Raw genomic sequence first — 23275 nt, forward strand, 5'->3', positions numbered from 1 at the left:
CATAAGTCTCTGTATGTAAACTATTATGTTAGGCACTGAGAATATAAAAATGAGAATCAAACAATCCTTTTCCTCAAGAAGGTACTTGTGGAGGGGACAGGCGGGTGACTTAGTGGATTGAATACCAGGCCTAGAGATGGGAGATCCTGGATTCAAATCTAGCCTTGGACACTTCCCAGCTGTGTGACCCTGGGCAAGGTACTTAATCTCCGTTGCTCAGCCCTTACCGCTCTTCTGCTTTGGAACCAATATATAATTTGATTCTAAGACAGAAGGTAAAGACTGTGAAAAAAAAAGAAGATAGTTATGCCTTTCACTGGCCTCTAGTTGGTTTTCTCTGAATGTTTTCTAACCTCTAATACCTAATTATAATAATTGATATTAATATATTTCAAAAAATAAAATTTCACTCTATCTCATTTAGATATCACAGTAACCCTGTGAAGTAAGTTTTCATTTTAGAGATGAGGAAAATTCTCAGTTTTTTTTAATAGGATCTTCATGTAATGCTCACTCTTTATAGGCACTTACTTGGTGATCTTATCAACTCTTATGGGTATATTTACAACACTATGCAATGAAAATGAACATGACTTTTATTTATTAAACATCTATTTTATTTATTTATTCTTTCATTTATTTTTAATGCTCATTTAAAAACATTTGAGATCTAAATTCTCACCCCTCAGCACCTCTCCCAAACCGTTGAGAACTCAAGCAATGTGATATCGATATTACTTGTGAAATTTTCATACTAGCCTGATCATGACTTTTAAAATATTAATGTTCTGATAGTTGCATATTTTCTGAAATTATTATTTATATTAACTTTGGTTTCTAGGTAGTGAGTCCTTTTAAAAATATTTTCCTAATATGCATTTTAAAATATATTAAATATTTAATTATGCATTTATTAAGCATTTAACAATATTTCGTGCCCTGGAGAAATTCTCTTTGTTCCTGTCCCCTAGGCATTCACATTTTAATGGGAGAGAAACAACATGTAAAAATTATGTACATATAGATTATATACATTAAGAGTAGATTGAAGATGGTCATAGAAAGATGGCATTAGCATGGGGTGTGGGTCAGTAGGGGAATAGGAGAGGCTTTTTGGAGAAGATGGGCTCTGAGCTGAGTCATGAAGGAAGTCAGGGAAACCAATAGACTGAGGTTGGTAGAAAGAGCTTTCTAGGCATAAGAAGCACTGAAAATGCATGGAATCTTGAGATGGTAGAGTGTACAAGGAGCAGCAGGGAAGCCAATGTAGTTAGAGAGTATGTGGAAGGGAGTCAAGTGGAAGAAGCCTGAAAAGGTAGGAGGGGGCCAAGATATAAGGGCTTTAAATGCCAAAAGGAGGATTTATATTTGATCCTTGAAGTAATTAGAAGCCTCTGGAGTTTACTGAATAGTGCATGACATGGTCAGACTTGCACTTTAGGAAAATCACTTTGATAATATTGCTCTGAAATCTTCAACAACATTGTTATGGTTTTGTTTTTTTTTAAGGCAAAATTTTCTTAATATAAAAATTTCCCCTTTTTCCATCCATTCAGCTACATTAGTTCAATATCAGGTAGATAATATATAGAAACTGAATGTTTTCCCTCCATTTATTCATTTTTTAACTATTTTTCCATTTCTTGGAAAGATCTTCATAGCTTCAGATGAATACTTTATATGTTTTCCCTGCTTCACTTTCATTTGAAAAAACAAAAACCAAGCCAAAAAACCGTATTAATTGAGTGGAATTATACAAGGGATAATTAATACGACTAGATCATAATTAATGAGAGTTTGAATAATGGGAAATTTGATTTTGTACAAATTACAAGATGATTCAGGGCAGCTGGGTGGTACAGTGACTAGAGTTTAGGGCCTGAAGTCAAGAGAACTTATCTTCTTGAATTCAAATGTGGCTTCAGACACTTAATAGCTGTGTGATCCTAGGCAAGTCACTTAACCTCTGTTTGCCTTAGTTCCTCATCTGTAAAATGAGCTAGGAAAGTAACTGACAAATCATTAGCATCTTTGCCAAGAAAACCCCAAACAGGGTCATGAAGCCTTGTATTGGCGTGGGAATTCCTGAATCCCACCTGTATTTGTATGGTCTTTTTGACCTTGTGCTCCTTGTCACTTAACAGATTCTTAGTCAGTCTCCATGACCTCGTCGCTCTTTTTAGCTCTTCTCTTGGAATCAGACAGAGAGACATTAAATCACAGTTCCACCATATTTATCAATAATTGGCAGGTTACCATAGTCTCAGGCTTTTCAGATATGCATTAATAATATAGCAAATATATATTTGCATTAAGCTTATATCACTGTAAAATAATAATAAAAAAGGATTAACACAAAATGAGAAAAAAGGAAAAAATCAGTTGTTCTAATTAAAAAATTTAAAAGGAAAAGCAATAAGGAAATTAAAAATAAATTCAGGAAAAATACAGTGCTCTCAAGAATAAAAAAAATGGGAAAAGAACAAATATTGCATTGCACATGTAAGGAAGAAAAATAAAAGAATGTTTTAAAAATTAAAAAATAAATAGCTTAGAACTAGTGAAGGGTTTTTTACCCAAAAGTGAGATTCATTTCCTGTTAAACCTTTGCATGAACTGTGAGTGTAAATGGGTTTTACAAAATAGCAGATTCACAGTGCACATTCAAATAAAGTACCATAATTTCTAATAACACATTTAAAGACAATAGTAAACAATCCATTATTATAATCACTTGCTATGATGTTTAAAAAAATCATATACTTGCCACAAATTCAACAGGTATAGTAAACTTGGCTAAGATCTCTTCTCAACAAACTGTTACTGCCTTATCACGTCAGAAACCGGAATAATATGATTATTTAATAGGATTTATTCTGCTAATTGGGACCTAGCTGCATTGAGATTTATGATGTATCTATTATTTTTTTAGCATCCGAAGTGAAGAGGTGAGTTTGCAGGACTTTTCTTTTTCCATTGGATCATGGAAAATGTAGTCTCAAACTCCACAGGAAGTTTGTCATATATCTACATATCTTAAGCCTCAAATGAGCTCCAATACCTCTAAATAGAACCCCAGAAATTCTAAATAACACAAAGGGTAGACAATGGGAGTTAAGTGACTTGCCCAGGGTCACATAATTAGGAAGTGTCTGAGGTCACATTTGAACCCAGAACCTCCTGTCTTTAGGTCTGGCTGTCATTCCACCAAACCACCTAACTGCCCCGCCAAATCCTGATATTTTGAAGAAAATAATCAGAAAAGATGGATATATTAATCAATAAAATTTGAATGTGGATAAAATAGAATTGTTATGGAAAAGGATACCTTCTAGATACAGGGGTCAGCAATGTATGGCTCTTTCTGCAGGAGCCATAAAGTCAATTTTTTTTCAGGCGCTGTTATAGGAGCGCACACTGTGAGCACTGTACGGCTCTCACGAAATTACATTTTAAAAAATGTGGCGTTTATGGCTTTCACGGCCAAAAAGGTTGTCGACTCCTGTTCTAGAACTAAGAAAGAATAAACCCAACTTCATTTTAAAGTGTCAAAGGATCACCTAATACTTTTTGGGAGGTTTTAAATTGAGGAGATTTTAAATTAAATCCAGGGCTTATCTATTGGTCTCAAGATCTTTATGCTCTGAGAGGCTACAGTCATAGATTGCTTCTAGTTCTTTGGTGGTCAGATAAAAGAGCATTGATGTTTTTGAAGAAATATTTGTTTTTTCAATTTCAAAAATAAATTTAGCCCAACCATTAAAAAATATTGTAAGTCAATAATATTGTGTTTAAAGCATTAGTTATTTTAGATCATGTCATCCAACTAAAGATGACTCACTGTGTAAGAATATGAACATAGCTATTCACTAACATGTGGATAAAGCTCTTAGTACTTATTGGCATATGTATATTGATTTGAAAATGAAAAGACAGTTTAGTCAGTGCTGCTAGAATATTTTAAATGACAATAATAATGTTTTTTAATATCATCATTGTAGGCTTATTTGGTATTTTATTAGGTATGATATTTGTCCTTGTAAAATTTTGCTTTCTATACTTTATTAATTTGTAATAAAATTAAATCAGAAATACATTTTCTTTTGCTGCCAAAAAATAGATAAAATTATTGTAAAAATTTATTGCTCTTAGCCATTTGGTTGAAACATGTTACCATATTTAAAATGTAATTATAACTTCAAATAGTGAAAATTTGAATAATATGACTATTTAATAGGGTTTATTCTGCTAATTGGGACCTAGCTGCATTGAGATTTATGATGTATCTATTATTTTTTTAGCATTCGAAGTAAAGAGGTGAGTTTGCAGGACTTTTCTTTCTCCAAACTAATTATATTACTATAAATGTGTAAATTTTTAAAATTTAGTTATGATTTTTAAAGTTTGAAAAATTAGACTCATGTGCATAAAATATATTTTGTGGAAATATGAAGTAATTTTAAAACAATTTTTCCTTGGATATTTATTTTTGTATTGGGAAATATCAATTAAAATATATGTGCTCATTTTTTAAATGGTAAAAATAGCACTGCTTGTATAGTCAAAACATGTGGTTTTAAGTTCTGTGACATTCAGTTTCATCTCTCTGATCTTCAATTTGCTCATCTGAAAAGGTGAGTTATAACTCCCTTCTTTGTAAACCTGAAAGTGATGTGATTATCTCTTATCTTGGTGGCATAAGGAATAGAGTGCTGGACCTGGAGTCAAGAATCTGGTCTGAGACACTTGCTAGCTCTGTGTCTTTTGTTATCTTCCTCAGTTTCATTATCTGTAAATAAAGGTCCGTATACCTTATAGTATTGTTGTAAAAAGCATTTTGTAAAACTTGAAAGCTCTCTATTATTAGCTATTTTCTAAGAATGTTTTCTGTCTACTCATAGCATTTTGGGGACAACAGCCATGTTTTAGTTGCTTTTTTTATCTGACATTTAGCTTACTGCCATACATAAGACTCAAATACTTTTGAACTGTTTTGAATCTACATGGAACATTCTTACGGAACATAAATATAATTGGTCGCCCTCTTTTTAAGATAATCCATTCAAATGTATTTTATATAGAATTTGAGTGAGTAACTTTTTGAAAGAAAAGCTTTACTCCTGGTAATTTTTGTAGACATTTTTCTATTCCACCTACTTTCATTTTAACTCTATATTTGTTAGAGGAATATAAATGTCTGAAAATTTTTCCCCTATATCTCTAAAAGTAATTTCTTGATTTTCTTGAATTCTCCTTGAAAATTACTTTTGTGCCTTTTCTTATTGAAATGTTAAAATGATTGTGACATTACCTATGTGACATTATATGTTCATTCTGTATTTTGATATAGGAAATGAAGATAGTATATGAATAGCAGTAATGTCAGAGTTAAGAAATGGTACAAGGAAAAGCATTAAGAAATGTATTAGCAGGTTTCTTCTGATGGAAAATTCTCTGTTAGTGCCTTAAAGCATTCAACTGTTATAAAAAGGAAATTACTTTATGTGCATTTAAAATGAAAAGCTACCTTCTATATTAGCAGTTCACACTCTCTCAGAAGATTTCATTAAAAACTATTAGTGACATTAAAGTAATTTGATGCTATGATAAGCAATTACATGCTAAACTATTATGTATAATTATTGAAAATACCAATTATTGAGGCATTTGCCATTTTAAATAGTGTAAATGATTGGACTTGAAAATGATTAGTAATCTTATATGTAATTTGGGGATTTTTAATGTTTTAATTACTAGACTGATCTTAAGATTTAAAGATTTTTGCCAAATAGTATTTAAAATACTGCCATGCTTAATGATTAAAAAAATTCATATCCCAAGTAAATGATTTTATATCATTAGTTCAACAGCACATATACCTTTTATTGTAGCAACTTATATAAGAACTTATAGTTCTTACTAAGAAAACAATTAGAACTCATTATTCTTTGGTCTTTTTCTTAAATGAATCCACTCTTATTCTCCTGGAGAACAAGGATGGTTTTTGTTTACCTGTATTTAGCATGGTACATTACACATAGTAGGCACTTAAATTAATACTTGTTGAGTGGAACTGAAAAAAGTAACATTTTAAAATAATTATGTCTTAGAATGGCACCTTTCTAGTATTTTTAAATTTATAATAAAGATAATAAGAACTTTACATTCAGCTAGAACTCCTTATTATGTATGACATAGCAAAATTCTATGTGTCAGATTTAGGTAATTGGTTTGGGGAATAGAATATTAGAAATGGATGCAACAGCAAATATGAGAAGGATCTTATGTCAACTTATGAGTATGGTGAACACAATTTTCTATTGCAGGTCATCATTGTGAGACAAAGGAAGAATACATGTAGAATAACCTATTTGAATGTAAGAAAAAGAATTTAGTAGCTCTGTGCCACATAACACCATTTGGTTGGCACCAAAATAAGTCAGTTTATCTGACAATGTATTAGTGTGTTTATGGGAGTAAGGTAAGATAGCCTCTTAAGTCCACTTTTTAAAAACTTAGATAGTACAGACTCTGGGGTTCTTCCCAAACTCCTGCTACACTGGCATTCTGATTCTGGAGGCCATTTTCCACTTTTCTCCTCAGTTTTTAGGAGACCCTTAGGAGTTTGGAGATAAAGTTTTCAAGCTTTTGGACCCCTACAAATGTGCTTTTTCTCCCTCACCCCAAGATTATTATCCTTATAATTAAATATGGATTAAACTAAATTAAATTAAATACTCAAGCTAATTAAAGCTTGAGTAACCAGTTAGTATTTTGGAAGCAATTAAATGCAGTTAATACTTTAGTTTTATCTTGTGTCTCTTTTTCATTTTAAGAATGGTTTGGTCCCAATGAGTGCCTTTAGCCTCTTGGATAGAGTGATTTATAAGAGTTGTGGACCATGGGTTTTCGGGTTAATGGGACTAGGTTACTTATCTCAACAGACATGGTAGGTTCTACCAGTTTCCTTTTTCTAGGTCTGATATTACTTTAAGTATTATATCACCAGATGAATTTGCAATGTGGTATTCTACAGAGATTCCTAAATAGAAATAGCAGTTATTTTCTGTCATTACTATAATCTCTTGATTTTGGACCTGAATACAAAAAAGGAGCACCTTTTTTCTCTTGGATTATCTTTGTGCTTATGTGAACTTAGTAAATCCACTTAAAGAAAAAGATGGGCAACCAGTAGGATTTTGGTCATCTGGCACAATGATTTTGGCCCTCTGGCTCCTCAAAAGGCTGAGACCTTCTAAAACAGATTCTCACATCAATTTTACAAGCAGTGGCTAAAATAGACATACCATACCAGGGCAAGGTATAGTCAATCATCTCTGTTACTTTAGTTTCATTTTTTTTTTTTTTACACAAGTGAGGGATCTTTTACCTGTTTTGCTGGCCACCAGCACCTTATTATATTATTATATATTGTATTATTATAGCCTGATTGGACTATGCGTCTCTTTAAATGGTACAAGAATATTTGACTCAAGAAATAAGCAAAAACAAATGATGTTCTCCCTTATATCCCATGGTAACTATCACCTGAGTTGCACTGTGACCCAAAGGCATTTAGAGTGCCAGAGAGACCTTTAAAATTCTGGTAAACTTAATAGTTCTAAGCCCAAAGGAGGCACTTTGGTCAAACCTTGTGATTTTAGATCGCAAGAATATGATGACCACAGTTATTGGTGTGATTGAATCTTTCAAGAATCTACACTCAACATTTGGAATTTTCAGAGCTGATAAAAGTGCCAAGTTGTGTCCCAACATCTGGCACGAGAGGGATAGAGTATACAGTGACACTCACTGATTGTGGTGAGTCTTGGACAGGAGGATGTGGCAATGAGCCTGTGCTCATTATTAAAATTCAATCCAAAATAATACCAACCTATGAGAAAACTCATGGTATTATCAGGTGGAGCAGAGATATCAACCTTGTGGCCTTGCAATATTTCCTAGTGTAGCCCAAAGCAGATAAATATAATTGGGAAATGTATTGAACAAAATAAAACAATGTTAATATATGATTTTCTAAGTCAATATGTGACCCTCAATATGGGATCCTTAAAAATGGTTCAGTGCAATGGTATCAAACCCAAATAGAAAGGAAAGGGTATTATTAAACCATATATAAGGATCCCTTAAGTTGTGTGTTAACTTAGAAAACTATATATTAATACCATCTAAATTTTGTTATATTTTCTTTTGTTAAATATTTCCCAATTATATTTTATTCTAGTTTGGGCCTTACTGCAGCTGGTGGGCCACATGTTTGACACTTGGTTCAGTGGCCCTATTTCTGTTGGAGTTCAATACCACTGATACAGAGCATATCCAAGGAGTGAAACAATATAAGGTCGTATGTGTGCTAATTTCAGGACATGTTTATTTTTAATCAAGTGATCACCAGGGAAGTGATTACCTTTCCTCGAAAGATTTTGGTACTTTTTAAAAATTCTTTTTGTCTTTAGTATTTTTATGTATTTATTTTGATGCAGTCTTTAAATAGATATTTGTTTGCTTATTGTACTTCAAGCTAGCCAATTTCTTTCCTTTCTCGAAAGTGCAATCAGTCAATCAATTGACAGTGTTTTTTTACTATATATTCCACAATATGCTAGGCCCTAGGATGCAGATGTAAAAAAATGAGAGTCTCTACTCTTAAGGAGTTTAGATTCTATCTGGGGAGATAACTTGTGCATACATATTATACAAAATAAATATAAAATAAATAAAAAGTTCTTAGGGAGGCATAGGCAGTTGAGGAACCAGGAAAGGCTTTGTGTAAAAAGTGGTATTTTAGAGAATTTTTAAAGGGCAAAGAAGGATTCTTTATGGCAGAGGAGAGGAGGAATCAATTCCAAGTTTCTTGGTCAGGACTGACTCAGACCAGTCCTGTGGTTTGGTATTGAAATTGGAATGAAATAAGATACTCAGAGACCATCTGATGCTAAAAAGAAAGAAATTTACTTAGCAGTAGGATACTCATCAAATCATGCAGTATTGATTCAGTTGGACACAGTTCCACTGCCCCCTTAAATTACAGTAATAGTAGGAGATAAGTAAGAGCAGAGGATAAAGAATATTGGCAGCCAGAAAGGTCTTTTTTTGTAGGTAGCCTCTAATGCAGCATATCGCTTTGCTCTTCTATATTTTACCAGCACATTTTGTCTTATGAGGGCTAGGGCCGTTGTGGTAGGCACTGTAAAAATAATAATGGGGGCCGAGCACAAAATATAAGGACAAAGACCAAGGAAATAAAGGTTTAAATTAATTCAGATACTTTTAATAGATGATATCAAAAGTATCTTAAGTGTTAAAGTGAAGTGAAGCTCAAAGATGAACTTCCCTTCAGGGCCAGGCTTTAAGGAACGCTAAAGAGACTCTTGTTTAAGAAAAATAAACTATTTATTTAAAATATATAATGACAAAAGGATTTCTAATTCTAAGGGATTCTAACTCCACCCAAATAAACTCCCAGGTTCCTTAAGGAATCACTTCTCCTGTGGTTCACAGGCTATGCTAATCCTCCCTGATCTAACTAACATTTTATACTATTCTAACTAAAACTATCACTATAATTCTTTTTTTATTTTAATTTTGAATATTTTCCCATAGTTACATATTCTTTCGGGTTCTTTCCCTCTCTCCCAAACTCCCTCCCTTAGCTGATGCAGAATTCTACTGGGTTTTACATGTATCATTGATTAAGACCTAATTCCATATTATTGATAGTTGGATTAGAGTTATCATTTAGTGTCTACATCCCCAATAATATTCCCATCAGACCATGTGATCAAGCATTTGTTTTTCTTCTATGTTTCTACTCCCACGGTTCTTATTCTGAGTGTACCACTATAATTCTTAATTTCACCTTTAAGTTATAAAGATAACCAAGGCTAGCTGGTTGAGTCTCAACAAGAATCAGGTTAGGACTCTGAGCCTTAACAGACTCAGAGTCCAAACCAAAGACCAGGTTTTCTTTGGTCTTTTCAGAGTCTAACCAATCTATGCACAATAACAGATAAATGAATAATGTTTCCCAAGTTGAAAAAGAAAACACTCCACTCCTTCAAGTCTTTCCCTCAGAGACAGAGAGGCAAAGAGAGGCTTCTCCAGCCCTGAGAGAGAAAAGAACCTGCATATGACTGTCCCTTGCCAGAAGCCAACTGCCAGAATGCCACACCCAGAGCATGTAACTCATAGAATAACAGTTACAACTGCCAACAGTTGAAATTAACACTCTCTCAGCTCTATTTGAAACTCCAATTCTTCCTCAAGCCAGCTTCTCTACTGCTTATCTCTAAACTAATAAAATAATACTTATTTTCTAATATCATCCTTATAGCACTAAGGAGGATATGAAGTAGGAGGAAAGGAATTTTTAACATTAATTTTAACAAAAAACATAAAATTTTAACAATAATGGTCCCCAGAAGTCATGTGATGAGAGAAGACTCTTATTCTGAGCAATGACAATCACTTTCCTCAAAATAAGATGGCCTCCAACAATATTATTTGTAAATAGGGAAATCTAGGTGATGTCTACTGACTTACATGATTATATAATTTCAGAGCCATCCACTCAAATAGGGATCAATGAAGTTTCTAGATATGTAATATGGTGCCAAATTATTTGTGGTTATAATTTACTACTTTTCAAACTGAGTGCCAAGCTCCTTAAATTTGAGCCAAAAGCTCCTTATTATCCACATTTCTTAGTACAGACATGTTTTGTAAGTTTTTCTTGTGGCTCAAGAAATGCCTTTACAGATGTTAAATATTGTCCTTTTGTTTATTTTAGAGTCAACAGCAAGTGTGATTGAAGTACTAAGTAAAATAGACTCTCAAGGAGGAGTTTCCATGAATCATACAAGTCATGCTGCATCAACAACCACTTCAGGATTTGTAAGTGGGGGGAACATTTGTCTTCTTGGGTGCCTTTTTTGGATGGGGTAGATTTTGTCACCTTTCAGTTATCTTTAATAGTGGAAAGGAGCCGGGTGCATAAATAGTTCAAAAAAGAGTCATTCACATTTGACTTTGATATATTAGACTGTGGATATGGGTGACATTTGTCACATCTACGACAGTGACACTAACACTGGAGGAAAATTGGGTTCTAATACTTAAAAGGCTTAACTCTTTAGGCTCTTTTTTAAAATCTTTTTTTCCCTTTATCTCCTCCTTGCTTCTCACTCCCTGATGCAAATGACTGCTGTCTCTTTGGCTATTGTGCCCTCAGTAATCTTTTCTTCTCCTTCCTTTATTGTCTATTTCATCTTCTCTAGACATAAAGGTAAGTGAGTAACTGGTAGTTTTCAGGGCTTTAGCTCTACCCCAGCACTGGCTGATGAAAAGAATTCCTTTGGAATGATCCATTGCCAAGATATTCCTACTGTATAGTGATTAAGATCCATTGGGTGGGGGGCAGCTGGGTAGCTCAGTGGATTGAGAGCCAGGCCTAGAGACGGGAGGTCCTAGGTTCAAATCCGGCCTCAGCCACTTCCCAGCTGTGTGACCCTGGGCAAGTCACTTGATCCCCATTGCCTACCCTTACCAATCTTCCACCTATAAGTCAATACACAGAAGTTAAGGGTTTAAAATTGAAAAAAAAAAAAAAGATCCATTGGGTGGATCATAGTATTTTGATCTGCCTTCCCTTCCAAAAAGGCAAGTGCATAGTGTTATTTGCCCTGGGATCTGTACCCCATCTGCTAACCCTTCTCCCTTGCCGCCAGGATAATTTGACTATATGTATTGAAATGCATAGTCTTGACCAAATTCAGTTTTTAATATACACAATTTCAAACATTTCCTTTTTAGGAAAGGAGTTGTTTTGAAAATGGCTGGGAAACTAGTATAAGAAAAATTACTTCATTTTTTAATGAGGGGTATACTCAACCAAATCTAAGTAAGATATCTGAATTGGAGGATGACATTTTAACATTTTGCCCTTTCGCACAATTAAATAAATGTTTGCACAGTATCCATTAAGAATCTGGTATAATCATTGTATTAGATGTTAGCTTTTCAAATTGGAATATTTATTAGAAATGTTTTACTTTCTTTTTTAGCCTATTCCTTTGTCCTGTTTCTTTTATTAGAAAGCATCTTTACACATTATTTTGGAAAGTTTTCATTATTATTATTATAGTCTGAAGACTTATATTATGACTGTTAACTTCATACTTTGTCAATATTTCCAAATGTAGCTATTAGGCAATATATATTTTATGTTTTTTTTCTTGCCATTTTATACTTTAATTTTATTTTTATAGCCTAATATCAAAAAGACAGACATTCAGTGATTTTTTTTATGATGTGTTGTGTGATGTTTTGTAATTGGAGTACAAACATCTAAAAATAAATTTACTGTCTAAACTGTAGAAGATAGGAATTTTTCAAACTTTATTGTATGTTAGATTGTATGTGATTGAAAAGTAGAAAATAAACCTTTAAAACTGCTAATAGAAAATGAGCCAGGTGTAATGCCTGTGTGGCATTCATATACTAAAATTAAGCTTACCATTAAAAATGATGGCAGTCTAGTTAATCATATTATGTGGCTGTTATTCAAATGGATGCCTAGATATAATCCTGTTTTAATAAATACATTTATTATATCGATTCCAAATAAGGCTAGTTCTATAGCTCGTCTTTGTATGATATTTATGGGATGCTATAATAAATACTAGAGAGAGCAATTTATCAGCAAAGCTTAGAGGGAAAAGAAGTGAAAATGAGATAATTCCTGAGCTTGATCTTTTTATGACCAGGTTTATAGAATGGAAAAATGAAGACTTCTCTTTTTATAAGCAGCAATTTCTCCCTTCCTTCCACCTCTCTCTTTTTTTCCTCACAAATACACACACACACACACACACACACACACACACACACACACCATTTTAAACAAGAAATCAAATACTATAAAGCTATGATAACACCATTTTTTCCTAAAGCAAAAAATTTGAGTGCTTATGAGATAAAATAATAATTTCATTATTTTAATATTAAGTAATAACTTATGAGGTAAAATGATTAAAAAAAACCCTACAAATTTTATTTACAGACTACAGCAATTGGCTATAAGCTGCCTCCCCGGACATTTTCTTATACTGAACTTGAAGCTATTATGTATGCTCTTGGAGTGGGTGCATCAGTTAAGAATCCAGAAAATTTAAAATTTGTTTATGAGGGAAACTCTGATTTCTCCTGTTTACCTACCTTCGGTGTCATCCCAGCTCAGAAATGTATGATGGAAGGAGGACTCTCAGAAGTTCCAGGACTTACAATTGACTATGCAAAGGTATGAGTTTTAAGAAAAATATATTGTTTTTTTTCAAACTCCGTGCATGAGAATAAGACCTTTTTTATTTCCATGTATATTTTGCTTTTGTATACTATCTTGGAGAAATTCAGACATGAAGATTTGGCAAGTTTTTTCATATTATTTTTAGATTAGAATTGGGATAATTACTGGACTTAGGATGCTCCCAGAGAGGGATATTTGTTACTGGTTCCCCTTCTCTGCAGTTTTATAGTGGCTAAGTGCTTGATTGAGCCAGGATGTGTCAGAGATGGGATCGGAACCTGAGTGACCCTGTTCTCTAGGCTAGCTCCATCCATTCTACCAAGCTACCTCTCACTTTTAATGGTACTTTCCAGAGTAAAATATATATGATTATTTAGAAAATTAATACTCTTTTTAATAAGAAAGATACATGAAAACATGGACAGGTTTTGTAAAATGTGGCTCAGACAGGTTGAGTGACTAGGAAGTCACTAGGATAACCAATTCTCAAACCCAGATTCAGTTCCCAGACCAGAGATCCTCCATAATACCATGGGACCTTTTTGGTGTAAAAATGAAATTTGGGAAAATGTATCAAACTACATTTCCCGTGATCCAATGTGGTCCAACTGGTTTCTGTTTCCGGGTTTTTGGGCGTGGGGAGGCCTACATCTTGACGCAGGGAAGAGTTTATAATCTCCTGGGTTAGGAGGGAGCTCTCTCTCTTGGCCAGCAGACTCGAGACAGGAAACAGGAGACAGTAATGGCGAGGGCGGCGGTTTTGAATGCTTACAAGCGCGTGGTCAAATAACTTTATCTATCAGCATGGCTTTAATTAAATTACTAATATATATATTTATACCAGCCTTTATTATTTTTAATATTTATAATTTTGGCAACCTTACGAATTTGGAAATTGAATTTTCAATTTTCTGGATAGTCTAAGAGGAAGAAGCCATGTGGCTCTGGGACCCAGAGTCTCAGAAGCGATTTTTTTCCTTGCCCAGTCCTCTCCCGATTTTCCCCAGCCTAGAGGCTGTTTTACGGGGAAGAGAGACAATGGTTTTAATTGCCGCTGGGCTGCAAATTATTTTGCTCAATGCCCCAGGCCTGGTAGCCCTTGCTGGCACTGATGGACTGCCAGTGCCCAGCCAGTTTCGTCTCGCAGCCGATCTCCTGACTCCTGACTTGATCTCCATTCCTGCCGCGCCGAAAGCCTGCAAGCCTCCCAGTGCCTGTGATCTCTGATCCTGACTCGCTGGTGCTGCTGGAGTCCAGAACCCCGAGCTGCTTTTCCTGAGATTTCCAGGAAGGAACCCAGTCCTGCCTTTGCCAAGATCTCGACCTCCAGAGACTGCTTCAGCTCTGCTGCTGACGATTTGGGTATATTCCCCTTTCTCTCTACTTTCTTATAGGAGACATTCTAGCCTTCCACGTGTTTCTCTAAAGACCTAATTTAGGCAACCCCAACCCACACAGACTCTACACGTGGGTAGTTTTCCTGAGCTTTTCTCCACTAACCCCGAGCCCACGTGGATGATAGCGTCTGGACCTAGCAACTAGCGTTTACCCTTAATCGGCCGAATGGCCTATTCAGACTTGCTTGTGATTAAAAACTGACCTCAGGGGAAGAATATTCACTCTATACCTGCTCAGAACTTTGAACTTTTAGAAAATAACCCCTTTAAACTCAGCAGAACTCAATCTTTTAAACCGCGGAACTGAATGAGCTTTATTTCTTTTTTTTTTTAAGAGACTATCTTACTGTATTTTGCTAATTACTTTTGTTAATTAATCTTGCTTATTTCGTTGATTTTCCTGTTACACTGAATCATTTTAAGTTAATGTAGTTTGTGGCTGCTAGATTAATTCTGTTATGATTTTATTGTAACTCCCAAATAATGAAAAAAAAATCTATTAGAACTGGTAAGAGGTTTTGACCAGCTTGTTGATCTGATACTATTGATCTTATAGAGCACATGTCTTTTAAAAATTTATTCTGTCTTGGTAATTGTAAAAAAAAAACCTTGAAAGTCTCCATGCTTTGAATATTACCTTGTAATTTTACAAGAGATCTTTTAACTTTTACTTTAAATCCTTAAGAATAGTTGTCTTAAAGGATAAAGCTCTTATATATTTTATTATAAGAGATATTATTGCCTTAAATGGGTACAAGCATTCCTATCCAGGATTTTTTAAAACAGGAAGCCAAGGAGCTCCTGTATATTCTTATCTGTGGATGATTATACCAGAAGGTTTCTTTCTTTTTAAATATCAGATTTTTCCTATGGAAGCAATAACAGAATTTGTTGAAAAACTCTTAGCCAAGATTTAAAGTTGTAACAAGTATATGATTTTAAACATCATTGTTTATTGTTTTAAAATGTGCTATTGGAAATCATGGTACTCTATTTGAATGTGCACTGTGAATCTGCTATTTGTAAGATCCATTTACACTCACAGAATGAAAACCTCATTTTTGGGTAACATAACCCTTCTAGTTCTAAGCTATATATATATTTTTGATTTTTGAAACATTTTTCTAATGAGCAATTGATTTTCCCTTTTTCTCATATTGTACTGGAAGTATATATATAATCATTATTTATCCTTTTTCTGATTGTAAGCATTCAAAACAGCCACCCTCGCCATTACTGTCTCCTGTTTCCTGTCTCGAGTCTGCTGGCCAAGAGAGAGAGCTCCCTCCTAACCCAGGAGATTATAAACTCTTCCCTGCGTCAAGACGTAGGCCTCCCCACGCCCCAAAACCCGGAAACAGAAACCAGTTGGACCACGTTGGATCACGGGAAATGTAGTTTGATACATTTTCCCAAATTTCACTTTTACATTGGAAACATTTTTTTAAATGACATTTCTGAAGTAGTTTGTGTTGTAAGAAGCATCAGTATTTTTCTTTCATGTTTATCTCTCTTATTGCTATTATTGGGGACTGATCTTCTACCTTGGGAAGAGCCTGATTTATAAAAGTGAGGTATTTTAATCTATTGTTCAAAGGCTTGTAGTACCATAGATTTAGAGCTGAAAGGTATTGTAGAGACCTCTTTTAAAGATGAGGTCCTAATACTCAGAGAAGTTAAGTAATTTGTCTGGGAGCATATAAGTAGGAAATGACAGACACAGGGTGTGAACCTAGGTCTTAGGCATTCTTTACACTTTGTCAAATTTTTGTTTTGTATGTGTTATAAATAAAAATTGATTTGGAGAGTTTTATGAGATTTATATATGCATTTGTTAGTAAAGAAAGAAAGATTGATAAAGGTAGAGAGAGATCTCAGCCTTTCTAATTTAAGGTAAGATCAGGTCCTGGATTTCAGCCCAGCATGGTCTCCTCCATGCTTAGCTGCCACATGATAGATAAGAAGTGCCAGCCCAGGGAGTCCGTTGAAGAGCGGAAGTAAAAAAGCCACTTTCCTTCCTGTGCTTGCCTTTTAAACCCCACTAGCTCCTCCTATCATGACAATCTTGTGCTGGCTCTGGCACATAGACATTCATGCTGATGTCAGGGGACGCCAGTGTCAGGCCTCACGTATGACACATTACTCTTTGACACCTGTGTCTCACCTTTGGGGTACTAGAGATCAAAGCTGGAATTGAGGTCCTCTAGATATTTACTTATATGTTAAAATGTTTTTAACTTGGGATAAAGTAATCTTAGAGCCCAGTTTTCTAACTCAAAAGAACTCAGTAATAACTCTCATAGGTATTCATTTAAGGCTGACATAATTAAGCTTTGGTCACCACAACCCTGGGAGTTGGTAGTTCAGATATCATTCTCATTTTAGAAATGAGGAGATTGAGGCTTAGAGAGGTTAAACGATTTGTCTAAATCACACATTTAGTAAATGCCACATAATAATTCTTATGATTATGAGCATCTAATGAAATGACATATGTGAAAGTATTTTGAAACATAAGGTGATGCTTTGAGGCTGAGACTTGAACTCCTGATATTCTTTCTCCCAGAATTATTTGTACTATCACATACCAGAAGTTGTCCTATAGAACTGCTTTTTTGGACTGAGGTGGATGGAGAGAAAGGGAGGATAAAGAATGGCTGTCCATCATTGTAGTGGGACTACAGATTAAACTGTATAAAAGCAGCAACAGAATCAACCTTACTCTGCTCCAGTTCATGTCTCCCCTCATTATTTATCTATCTCATTGCTGCAAACACAAAGGTATAAGGGGTCACACTCATATCTGGCAGTGGGATATTATTTTGGTTTTATGAGCAACTGATGAACATACCATATGCTCACATTCTATTTCATTTCCATGCAGGATAGCAGCCTCCTAGTTGGAACACATGGGGGATGGGTGTTGTTTTAGGTCTGTTTTATTTTAAGGGTAAGAATAGAGGATATGGGATAAGCTGAAGCATAGCAAAGCAAAGAGAAAACTTTTTTCTTGGGAACTAATTTTCTCTACCATGTACTAAGTACTACTTGATTGGTTTTGCTAACTTTATCTTCTTTTTTCAAGCGCTAAGAAAAATTTATCACATAAAAATAAACACTGTTCCTTTAATCTTTGTTAACTTTGTTAACTTAATGTCAGAATGTGAATATGTACTCAGATATAAAAGGCCATGAACATGATTGAAAAATTAAGTACAATTCAACAGACATGATGACTATTATATAAAACATGCCCAAGAGAGGAATGACAAGTTTACATTGAGGAGTAGGAGAGATGTACAGATGGTACCTGAGTTGAGGCTTGAGGCAAGGATGCTGAGAGATAAAGATGAGGAAATACATTTCAAGTATGGGAGATGACCAATATATATGAACAGAGGTGGAGGCTATTAAGTTTTGGAACAGATGTTTCTGGTTGGAACATAGTTTGAAAAGGAAGAGTAGGGCTTGAAAGGCAGATGAGGACCCAATTTCAGGAATCATTAAATGTCAGATTGAAGAGTTTACATTTTCTTTTAGAGACAATTAGAGACCACTGAAGGTTTTTGGTCAGAAGAGTAACAAGGCCATATTTACTTTACCAAGTGAGCAGAGAAACTGAAAGTAGGATCAGCTCAGAGACTTTTAGGTGAGAGATGATGAAGGATAACTGCTTTTCAGACACAGAGTGGTACAGAGTGCTGGGCTTGGAATGAGGAAGAACTCAGGTTTGAATCCTGTCTCAGACACTTTACTAGTTGTATAATTTTAGGCCCGTGATGGTGAACCTATGGCACATGTGTCAAAGATGGCACACAGAAACCTCTCTTTGGGTACGCACGCTGTCCCCAGCAGTTAGTTACTGGAAAGGCAGAGCTACTCTCTTCTTCTCTCTGTGCTTACTCCCTCCCCTGAGCAAAACACTCAGGCCACTCTCCTCTCTCTTTGCCCCTCCCCTGCTTGGGACAAGTAGCTGCAGGGGGGTTGGAGGAGTGGGGTCTCTTCTCCTGCCACTGGGCCTGGCCCCATCCCCCAAAAGATCTCCACTTTCTTCCTTCCCCTCTAGCCACCAGTCTGGGGGGGACCCTACCAAAGGCTTACTGTGCTCCCTCCACCCCCTGCTCCCACCCCCATATGGGTCACAGCTCAGTAGGCAGCTTCCCTCCCAGCATGGTGGTGGTCATGAGTCTAAAAGGCTCTGACATTACATCTCTGCAATAGAGGACAGAGCTGAGCAAAGGCCATGTGAGGCTGCATTTGAATTAGACTTGACAAGGATAAGTTCCCCTGTTGTAAAAAGCTGCCTCCTCCTCAGCCTTTCCCCACTTTCCCTGACCCTACTAATATTTTCTGGCCTAGCAAAATCTGGCAACAGCCCCTCTCTTGGCCCCCAGACTGGCTGGATGAAGGGTGGGTCCCCATTGTGGCAGAAGGTAGCTTCCTCCCAGGTGTGAGCTGTCTGGGAACCCAGCCCCTGCTCCCAAATGCAAGGTGGGGCTACTACATGCAGTCTGGGGATGGGTGGGACATGTCATGTGGTCTCTAAAAGGTTCTAAAAGATTTGCCATCACTGTCCTAGATGGTTTCCTGTGCCTCAGTTTCTTCCTCTGTAAAATGAAGTTAGACTTGATGACCTCTAAGATGTCATCTACCTTTAAATATATGATGCTGTGGTCTTGGGTCTATGTAGCAGTGATCTAATGGTCAATGAAGCAAATTATTTTTGATGATTGCATTTAAGTCTTCTCAACTTTTTTATGTAACTTTTAGGACTCATTCTGTCTTTTGAAAAAGTATTACATTATTTATATTAGATTAAAAAAGCTATTTTGTTTTCCAATTCTAGAATTTAAAATAATTTAAATGGCATAGCTTTAGATTCTTTAGATTCAGATTTATAGCTTCAGATATATAGTAAGATGTTCAGATATTTATTAAAGATCATATTTCAGGCTAAAATGTGTAGGTAAGCAGATTATTAGTATGTTTCATAGAATTATATGATGTTTATTTGATAGCCAGCATGATCTTGCTATAGCTTAAATGTAAGTAAACGTCTTTTTTTTTATAACATCAGATTCTGTCTTTCAATTCAATTAATATTTAAGGGTTGTTGGGTACAGGAAAGTATAGGTACTTCACAGAAGATATAAAGTATCTGTCTTTATATAAATTTCCATCTAGTATAGGTATTGAAATTGCAGGGCACCTTGACAAACAAATGAACATTTGGGTGGCCATAGTTGGTCAGTCGTAAAAGACCTAGATTCCTTTCCTCCAGAGAAAGAACTTTAGAAAGTACACTGAAGATGTGAATTCTGGTTGTTATTAAACATGAACTTTCAGATTTGTTGATCATTGTTGATTGTAGTGTAGGAATATAGTTAGGGATAGAGTGGTTTTCTAGGTTAATGGAGTCATTTGCCTATAAGATTATTTCTATTACCAGCTAAACCCTTTTCTTTCAAATAAAATGTGGAGATAAGACCAACATACATGTAACTTGGTGTCCTGTATAAACAGCTTGTCATTTCCAGCCATTTGCTTTCATTCTACTCTTCTTGGAGACAGTTTCTAAATTTAAGTTTAGTTTGGAATAAATTACAGTAGATTTTGTTGATTCCTGCCTAAAACCAAAGAATTAGAAAACTTTAGTGGTGACTAGATTATAAACCAGAGGTTTTCAACTTGTGGTCTCTGAACTTAAAGAAAAAAATATTTTGATAATTGTATTTCAGTATAATTGATTTCCTTTTTAGTCCTATGTATTTTACTTTATGTATGTAAGAACAATGTGAGAAGGGCTTCACCAGACTATCAGAGAGGAGTGAGTGACATGCAAAAAGGTTAAGAACTCCTTCCTTAAACCATTCTGTACATCTTTAACCACTTTCAATCAATCAATCAATAATTATTTATTGAGCATCTACTATGTGCCAGGCATTGTGCTATGTGCTAGAGATACAAAAAGAGGCAACAGATAGTCCCTGCTCTCAAAGGGCTTACAGTCTAATGAGAGAGACAACATGCAAACAAATATAAATAAAAGAAATTATAAACAGGACAGCACTAGAATTAAGAGAAGATTAGGAAGGTGCCCTATAGAGGATGAGATTTAAGTCTGGACTCTTAAGGAAGCCAGTGAGGTCAGTTGTTGATGTTGTTCAGTCATTTCTGACTCTTTGTGATTCCATGGACCATACATAATGTCCATGGAGTTTTCTTGGCAAAGATCCTAAAGTGTTTTGCCATCTGCTCTAGTGGATTAAGTTAAACAGTGGTTAGGTGACTTGCCCAGGGTCATACAGGTAGAACATATCTGAGTCCAGATGTGAATTCAGGTCTTTCTTACCTAACACTTAGGGAGGCTTAGTAGTCAGAGGGAAAGGAAGGAAAACATTTTATGTTTTGGAGAGAGAAAGAGAGATGGAGTATCTTGTTTGTGGAACAGCCAGGAGGCCAGTGTCACTGAATTAAAAAGTACATGTTAGGGAGTCAGATGTAATAAGACTAGAAAGGTAGGAGGAAGCTAGGCAATAAAGGGTTTAGAATGTCAAACAAAGCATTTTATATTTGGACCTTGAGGCAATAGGAAGCCACTGGGGTTTATTGAGTAAGGGGCATGACATTATGAGATCTGTGTTTGAGAAAAATCTTTTCAGTGGCTGACTGGAAGATGAATTGGAGTCATAGGAGAGAAGGGAACATATTTCCCAGAGACTCTGTAAACATGAAATTGAGAGGTCTTGGTAACATGTTTGTCAAAGTTGAATTCAGAAACTGCTTCTTAATAGAAATAATTAATCTGAATTAACAAAAGATTTTGTCTTTTTCTTATAATATGATTATTACCATAATCACTTTAGAGAAGTTCAAAACTCTCTTTAGAAATTGTTCAGATCTTGAGAATGATTTTAGTATAGGACATTGTTGTGGAATTGCTAGTTAAAGAAAGATCAGTAAGTGTTCTCATTTCAGATTAGGCCAAGGACTTCAGATTAAACTCCTGTCCTAATAGTGCTTTGTTCTATTTAACCCAAAGAGGGAGTCAGGGTAGGGAAGGTGTTCAGTGGTTTAGTGTATCATTTACAATACCACCTATGATCTCATTGATCCTCACAACTGTGCAGGTAGTTAGTGACTGTGGCAATGTTTCTTTTTCATAGATGAGGAGATTGAGGTTCAGAGAGTTGATGTTTCTTATCTTAGTCAAGTCCTTAGTGGGTTGAAAGCCCAGATTATCTGGCTTCCAATCTAGGGCTTTTTTTCACTAATACTATATGGCCTTTCCTTTCAATAAGGAAGTAAGCTCATCTGGGAACATAAAATTCTGGGACTAGATATGGCATGATATAAGTAAGGGGTTGTGTGTTTATCCCTTGGGATTAGAGCCAGTGGTGAACAAAAACATAGTTAAAAAAATTTTTTTTTAAAAAAGTCTTCTTTTTTATTGACTTCCTTTGTTTTTACAGTACCTTCTTTTTTGAGTATTATCCCTGCCATTTTTCATTGAGTCATCCCTCATCCCTGATAAAAAAAGATTTAAAAAGAAAAAATTCAGTAGAACCAATCAAAATACTGTCTGCCTGTGTATGTTTCCATATCTGTAGGCACTCTGCAAAGAGAAGAGGGAGGTGCATTTTTTTGAACTTTTCTCAAGGGCCAGAGTTGGCCTAATGATCAACATTGTAATTACACAATGTTCTATTTCATTTTGGTTCTTCTTTCCATTTACATTATTGTGGTCATCATGTATATTGTTTTCCAGGTTCTGTTTACTCTGTTAGTTCATTTAAATCTTTCCATGCTTCTTTAAACTTTTCATTCCTTATTTTTTATAGGGCAGTGATATTCCATTATGTTCATATATCATATTTGCTGAGCCATTCCCCAGTTCATGGGCATCTACTTTGTTTTCAGCTTACCCCCCCCCCCTCCCCAGCTTCTGCAATGAATGTTTTGGTATATATGGGAACCTTTTGTTATTACTTCGACCTCCTTGGAATATATACCTTTAGTGGGATCTTTGAGTCGAGGATGAACATTTTATTCACCTCTTTTAGCCTAATTCCAAATTGCTTTCCAGAAAACTTGAACCAATTTATGGCTCCATCAGAAGCAAATTTGTTTACCTGTCTCTCCATAGTTACTTTGGCACTCACCATTGCTGTCGTTTTTTTTTTTTTTTTTTAATCTTTTGCCAGTTTGTTTTGAAAATTTGTAATTATTTTTGCATTTCCCTCATTATTAGTGAAGCAGTCTTTCATATAGTCCTGCTGCATTCTGATTGAAATAAAGACTTGTTAATAAAGTTGCCTTTATTCCAACACAGGTGCTTCATGGTGAGCAGTACTTGGAGTTGTACAAACCACTTCCTAAAACAGGTCAGTTCTTTATGCTTTACGTTTCACAATGAAAATGTAAATACTCATTGATTCTATGATAAATGTTTTATACCCTATTGGCTATTATGGTAAATAGATGAATATTCTGTTTATATAAAGTTGTATGTTTGTATGATGTAGGATTAGATCTACTGTGTACCCTTAGGAAT

General features: G+C 35.2%; 1 protein-coding gene across 1 annotated transcript in view; it reads left to right on the forward strand.

The window, feature by feature from the left end:
* The window catches only part of HSD17B4 (hydroxysteroid 17-beta dehydrogenase 4), a 164798-nt gene that overhangs the window by 57989 nt on the left and 83534 nt on the right, over positions 1-23275 (forward strand). Inside the window, exons 12-14 of the mRNA XM_044662003.1 lie at positions 10811-10914; positions 13082-13318; positions 23054-23105. Coding sequence (XP_044517938.1) covers positions 10811-10914; positions 13082-13318; positions 23054-23105 — 393 coding nt within the window. The remainder of the gene's footprint in view (positions 1-10810; positions 10915-13081; positions 13319-23053; positions 23106-23275) is intronic.

This window comes from Gracilinanus agilis, chromosome 1 (genome assembly GCF_016433145.1).
Source record: "Gracilinanus agilis isolate LMUSP501 chromosome 1, AgileGrace, whole genome shotgun sequence".
Lineage (NCBI taxonomy): Eukaryota > Metazoa > Chordata > Mammalia > Didelphimorphia > Didelphidae > Gracilinanus > Gracilinanus agilis.